Below are 7,435 nucleotides of genomic sequence, written 5' to 3'. Positions count from 1 at the left end.
AAAATACTATATGTAATATATAATTGATTACCAAAAAAATTATAAATAAAGAGATATGCTTTCAGATTCGTGCCAGATTAAAACCGACAGCCAGATATTAGAGTGGATCTGAATTCTTAAAAATCTGGACTTGGCCATGAATTTACCCCTGCGGTTACAACTACCCTTCCATTCGGTAGCGATGCGATATAATCATTTTACCTCTATCCTATTCCTATTCCTATCCTTTATTGTAATTTAAGTCCATCCTCCGTCGGTCGAACCAACAGAGGCAGAGCCATAAAACTAAACTCCTTTTCTCTAAATTAAAAATTAAAAATAAATAAAAACAACAGAATTTAAGTCAACAGTCAACACACCGATGGAGAACGCTCACCACACAAAATTCTACACCGTTGAAGAAGCAGAAAATTTAAATGTCGTCCGTCGGTACGCTCGAATTCATATCCTCTGAGATATCTCAAACTTTGCGTGACTTTACGGAAAATTTTAACCGTTTAAATAAGTTTTGCACGAATCTCAAAGTAAAAATAATACAGGCCCTGCGCTATCACCGAATAGGCACCGGACACGTTGGTCACGCAAAAGTTGAGATATCTCAGAGATCAGAGGATACGCACTCGGTTCTCTCGCGCAGAAAATGCAATAAAAAAAAGAAAGCATTTTTGAAACGAGTAATATTTCATTAATTCCCACAAATTGATGAGAGATGGTGCTCTCGAGATCCACCCCTTCTCTCCTGATCTATTAAATAAATGCTTCATTGTTGTCTCTCCTCCCCATTTTTTCACTTTTCCCCTCCTTTATTTTTTATTTTATTTTATTAGACCTAAAAAAGGCGTGATTTGGTCGCGTGCTTTTGTTTGATTGAGATAACTGGCCGTAAATTTTGAAAGCTTATAAGCTTCTCCAATCTCCATCCAGCATGTTTTCGTTGAACCCTCTCCATTTTCCAGCTGAGTTAAGTCCCTCTCCTTCGCGCTCTCTCTCCAACTCTCTCTCTCTTTAGATTTGGAGGGGTGGTATTCCAAGTTCAAATCTCCTCTCTCTCTCTAAAACTGGGAGGTGAAGAGGGAGGAGGATTCATGCTCCCAAATTCACACAAAAAATTTCTTCAACATTTCGACTAAAAGTTGGAAAAAAAAATCCTTGGTTTCTCTGGTTTTGCACCAATTTCATCCTAATTTCATACATATTGGTTTCAAAATTGTGGAAATTACCCTTTTCAGCCTAATATTCTGATTTCTTTCTATTGAGCTTGCCCTTCCCTCAGAAAAAAAAAGCTCCCATTTTTCAATTCACCCTTCAAAGAGGAAAAAAAAAAATGCAGGGAAGCACAGAGGTGATAAGGCGAAGGAGCCTCACTCTTTCAGACCAACTGTCCATGGTGCACCACGAATCGACCAACCTTCGTGACCTCCTCAAGCTTCCCGACTCGTCAGATCCATGCGGAAACCAAAATGTTATCCATAGCCCTGATTCGAGCCCCGGCAACCAATGGAGAACCCTACGCGACCTTCTCCAGGTCCAACCAAACGCTAATCCTAACCCCAGCCCCGCCAGTGAAGCGTCTCACGAGGTAGGAGGAACAGAGACGGAACCAAGAGTTTCTCTCATGGCATTATTGGAAGAGGGGGAACGAAATGTGACTGGTGGGCCCCGTACATCAGAGGGTGACGTGGATACTGTAGAGACGAGCGAGGTAGCAGGTCAAGATGAGCTGGTGAGAGTTTCTTTGATGGCTCTGTTGGAACAGAGCGAGAGAAATTTTAGTTGTGGGTCTTTCGTGGACGTAGCAGAGGTGGAAGAGGAACACGTGGCGGAAGAAGAGGGGCTGTCTCACGTGTGCTGTGTTTGCATGGTGAGAAGGAAGGGTGCGGCGTTCATCCCATGCGGCCACACCTTCTGTCGACGGTGCTCACGTGAGTTGCACATGGGGAGGGGCATGTGTCCGCTTTGCAATGGGGTAATTGTAGAGGTGCTTGATATCTTCTGAAAATCAGTTGCATTGCCACTTTGCCAGTGCCACGGTTGGTATAGTGGTATGTAGTTCTCTGTTGTAATATTCACATATCGTACCTTGCTAAACTTGGAATTTGCGCGTGTTACTTTTCCAAATCTGTTAATTTCCGGGTGTTTATGAAGAGTGTATTTATTACAAGAAAAAAAAAAAAGGTCAATTTGGGTTATGATAAAATGTCAATTTCATTGGGAAAATTGACATTTTTCATATTGGTCCCAGTAAATGTGATGAATGTGTTCATATCCGCAAAGAAGCTGCTTTCTTTTGAGCCTGAGAACACCATTTGGACAACTCCTGGATGAAAATGGGAAATTTTCATTTTAGACCTTAAATCTCAGCATTTTGGAGGAGTACGATACTTCTATTATATTTGGACCTTTCCAGGATAGAGGTGTTGTAAGCTCTCAGAGAAATAACAGACAAGAGTTGATTTTGAAACTTATAAGAATGTTAGAGGTATGTAATGAATGATGTTTCTAAAATCTTAGATTTTTCTTTACCAAAGATTTACCAGGAACTCCAAATAGTGGCTTTGGAGAAAATATGCCCGAGTACAAGTTTATGCAAAGGAGGGATATATATGCAAAAATAATGTATTTTTCTTGCGTTCTTGTACAATTGTATTAAAAAAAAATGATTAGTGTGGGATATGGAAGCAAAGATTATTTGGCGTTTTTAATTTCTTTGACCATAAGAGTTCTAGTAAAGTGATGATTTATTTTTGTTGGTTTCTTTTTCCTAAACTTTATCTACTCAGCACCTTATAAGTTTTCAATCTTTGCAGAGAAAAATTACTGAAGAAGAACATGTTAGGTGTTGACAGATTGAAATATTTATGGAAATATTTAAGGGGACTAGGGCCATGACAGTAAAATACTTGATAAATGCATAATTAATGTTTTGAAAAATATTATTATTCTTACTATTTTAGAAAGTCATGCCACTGCAACCAAAGTAATAGAAGTTTGTATCCAGTTTTCCTTAAAGAGATTACAGCAAATTGCAAATGCTGGTGATTAAAGGCACTGGTTCATTCCTAATTATATATTTCCTAGACTTTGAATTGAATTGAATTTTTTTTTTTTTTTGTGTGTGGCTAGAGGTTGTTTAACCTACAGGAACTAACCTTTTAGGTGTTAGTTAGTTATTAGATCAAACTAGTGACCTAACTATTTCTGATTAGTAAATTGAAACATCAACAGCATCCTTTTATGTCTCTATCTTTGGAGGTGACAGAGCATCCTTTTATGTCTCTATCCTTTTATGTCTCTTCAAATATCAAATTATTCCTAAGCACTTGGCTTGTACAAAATTGTGCATAAAAATAGTAATAGTTTACTAAGTCGTGACATTATTGTATATTATATTATATTATATTATATTCCCATGTTATAAAGGACAATCTGTCAGTATCATGATTGGAATGAATGTTTGTTTGTTGCCAAATCTCGCCTAACGAGTGCATTTTTCAGCATCTAAATGCACTTGTAGTTGATAGTTGGGCATGCCATAAACTGCGGAAATTGTACATAACATAAATGTAGTAATCAAGTCTAGGAAAGCTGTTACAGTGCTTTTTTTAATTATTGTCATCAGTTCATCTAGTTTGAATTGTCAGTGGGATTGATTGTGTTTTGCATAGCTGTGGGGGAGACTAAATCATTGTGTAATAAAGGTGTCACTGTTATGTATTAATTTAAACTTATGATATAACCACCATGTTTTAATGCTAGTGTTATAAAGGCCATCACCTTTTTCTTTTTGTTCCGTTTATTTTGTTTCATTTAAACAAAAGGCAAAAGGTGGTTGTTATTGTTGCATGATTAGTTAAGCTCTCATGTGTGTATTTAATTAAGTTATTGCACCCTTTAACATCAAACTGTTTTTGCATGGTATATAATATTTGACAAAACCTAAGACGCTTAATAGTGGTCTTTTCTTTTGATGTGAATATTCTGGTTTAGTTTGAATTTCTTTTTCAAGGACTGTAATTCTGCACTCAACAACACAGTTGGATACTTTTCAAATAAAAAAACTTCCTGCACAAATCTAAAGTTCTATTCTTTGGAAATTGAAATATTATTATATAGGCTTTTATAAAGTGTCTTTCTTTCTTTCTTTCAATTCTTTCTTTCCTGCACAAATCTAAAGTTCTATTCGCACTTAAAAAAATGATTGAAACCTTTCTTTCTTTCTTTCTTTCTTTCTTTCATTCTTTTTTTTTTCTTTTTCTTTTTTGATAAAGACCACAATAAACCCAATTGTGTAAATAAGAGAGGACTACTAATATTGTGTAAATAAGACCACAATTAACCAAATCCATGTAAGATATATGTATAACAGCAAACTGTCAATCTGGCAGTGAGGGGGTAAAGAGTAAAAATTTGTCCAACTTGTGCCTGATTATACTTAAGTAGAAAAATTCTTTAATCTTTGCCGGAACTTCCTCTCTCGCTAAGTGTCCATGGTCTGCGGCAACTTGGTTTCAAAATAACACTGTTTTCTGCTAATTTAAAAGGAGAAAAGGATACTGAATAGCTCAATAGCTTGAGATTCAAGTACCAGCAAGTAAATGAACCTTGTTCTCTCATTAGAAGTTTAAAACAGATCCATTGTAAATATACTAAATTGCTTATACATTATTGCAAAATTACTAAATTTTCAGTATCATTTGAACAGACTACAATATAAAATCTAAGTGTTTCATATCATCTGTCAATAAATCATCAGTTTGACCCAAGTATTTTATACTCTGAGAAAAAAGACAGCTATTTTAAATTTTTATCATTCTCAAAAAAAAAAAAAAAAAAAAAAAATCCTTAATCCAGATTTGACTGAGACAGTACATGTAGCCTAAAAGAAGAACAATGAACTTTATGCATGCATGCTTATGATAGTATCAGGGACCATAATCATTGAACCATGTTTTATTTCTTGACCTTTCATCCAATTGATACAGTTCAATTTTGATGAGCAAGCAATCTGGAAAGTCTCCCCTTGACCATAATTTGCTTATTTTCAAAATCCAGAATTATTCCATATGCTCAAATATATTTACCAGATTTTCTGTTCTGTGAATTTCAGTTATCTAAAGACGGTTCTTCGATTATAAGAAATTAATAATCAAATTAATTTTCAAGTCAAATGCCAACAAATTTGCAAAACCCCAAAACCCAACTAACAATTATTTCTTACAGCTCAGTGCTATATGCCAGTAGGTCATGCATTGGATATCTCCTAAACTGGTAGTTTACAGTTCAATTATGTTAGGCACATTTACTTTTCCTGTCAGTACCGGCCAAGAGCTGGTTTTAGCAGAGTCACAAGTACAAAAGTTTCCAAAATTAGGTACTCTGTCCCTCTAAACCAGCCAAGAATTTGTGTGGCAAAACACAACCATCCATAAAAAATTTAACTAAAAACTAATTTTAAACTATATCCATGCCAATTGTAGGGACCTCCATCATTTAACCCTTTATCTCTTTGATTGTCTCTTGACTAAAAATCGTACAATTATGATAATTGTAGTAGGGTAGATCGAGAAGGGGCTGTTTCTCCTATCCTAGAGTACATAATTGTAAGCATGTGATAATGGCATAACGCAATGACCAGCTATAAAAGCCATTTGTTGCCTAGCTACCTACAAATCCAAAATTCATATTACACGAGATATGTACAATACGTAACCACCTATATGTAATATGTGAAGAGGATGTGTCCGTGTCCGACCTAGGATTAGGTTCATTTACAAGCCATTAATGGTCCCCCCCAAATGTGTGTCTATAAAGATCGGGTCCAACCAAATTGCTATCCATTACATATCCGGGCTGCCCGTAATTTATATGGAATAAGTGATCTACATTTATTAGAGTGGAAAAAATGGCACGGTGGGTTATAGCAATAAAATAAAATTAAAACAAAGTATTAGACTAATCTTTAATATGATGATTAACACATTACTCTTCATATCTCAGCAAAATGCCTTGTAGCAATAAAAGAAATAAGAGAAGCAATTTGAGTATCTGATTGACATAATGTGATGTTACGCTTTGCCTACATATACAAAAATGATAATGACATTTCGGATTCATTTTGATGGATAGCATATGTCGATTTGGAGACATCTGAATTTATTTTAAGTTATTAATGCATTTGAATAAATTTCAGATTTTACTTAACTTTGCAGTAAAAAGTTTGTTTCATTATGACTAACATATTACCGGGGTAGAGGCAGAAATTCGAACAATGAGGATCAATAATTAAAAAAATATATTTACTCAAACGATATAAAATATTAACTAATGACAACTTTTTCAAGAAAGATTGGCAAAGAGACCCTACTTGTTTTTTCTGTGGTGAATTTGAGTCTACTAATCACCTATTTGTACAATGTTCTTTTATTCATAGCATTTGACAGTGGATACACACCAACTTTACATTTAATGGTACATGTATGGAGGATGTTTGATTTCTTAATGCATCTATTCCTTTGGAAAACATATTTTTAGTTGAGCTTGTCAGAGATGCTGTCATTAGGAACAAATTATGCTTTCAAGACACTTGTATTCCTTCTTTAAAATCAATAGGTTCAAAAATTATCTCTCTTACCAACTTCTAGTGCAGCACTTCATTATTAATAATGGATATACTATTTACTTATCTTTAATCTTACCTTTGGATACTAATAATTCGATTACTCAGGAATTACAACCTCTAATGTCAGAGGAAGAGATGAATTTTTCAGAGGAAGGGGTAGAGGAAGGGGAAGGGGAAACCATCCGGCTGATACAAGGAGATTTAACCCTTATGCTTATGCTTGGTACAGCTCTGGATATATAACTTAGATGTCTTACTGTTCTGTGGGTTGTTTTTGTTAATATTTAGTAGGCTGATTTTTTTAGTTGGATGTTTTTTGTGATGTATTTCTGTTATCCTTGTTTACCGGTTCATTCCAATTCTTTTGTATAAAAAGAATTGTGGTTCAAAACTGAATTAATTGATTCCATTGATCCCTCGCTTTATATAGGCATTACAATTTGCATTTGCAACCCTATAACTTCTATAATTCCTTTCTTACCGATATAACCCTATAACTTCTATAATGCGATAAAGATACATAAATCTCAACACTCCCCCTCAAGATGGGCAAAAGATATCCATCAAGCCCATCTTGTCACATAACCTAACTAGATCTATTGAGCTAAGTCCTTTAGTGAGGCAGTCAGCTACTTGGTCTCTAGTAGCTACGTGACTCAGCTCCAATAGCCCAATTTCCAGTTTTTCCTTAATGAAGAACCTATCGATCTCCACATGCTTGGTTCTGTCATGCTGCACCGGATTGTTGGCAATGCTAATTGCTGACTTGCTATCGCACCACAATTTCATTTTCCCTTCGTACTTCACCTTGAGATC

At 35.3% G+C, this 7,435-nt stretch overlaps 1 protein-coding gene across 1 annotated transcript; it reads left to right on the top strand.

Annotated features, from left to right (window-relative positions):
• The first annotated feature begins 799 nt into the window (after positions 1-799).
• Positions 800-2,931, top strand: LOC144569776 (uncharacterized). The gene has a single exon (XM_078320249.1). The coding sequence runs from the start codon at positions 1,325-1,327 to the stop codon at positions 1,994-1,996; it is 672 nt and encodes a 223-aa protein (XP_078176375.1). The 5' UTR covers positions 800-1,324; the 3' UTR covers positions 1,997-2,931.
• Positions 2,932-7,435: the final 4,504 nt, after the last annotated feature.

Source organism: Carex rostrata, chromosome 18, assembly GCF_964058835.1.
Source record: "Carex rostrata chromosome 18, lpCarRost1.2, whole genome shotgun sequence".
Lineage (NCBI taxonomy): Eukaryota > Viridiplantae > Streptophyta > Magnoliopsida > Poales > Cyperaceae > Carex > Carex rostrata.
The sequence above is the reverse complement of the archived record's forward strand: the minus strand, read 5'-3'. Positions and strand labels throughout refer to the sequence as shown.

Bases quoted from the DNA above. Each gene is read 5' to 3' on its own strand.
- LOC144569776 (XM_078320249.1), top strand. From the start codon at position 1,325: ATGCAGGGAAGCACAGAGGTGATAAGGCGAAGGAGCCTCACTCTTTCA.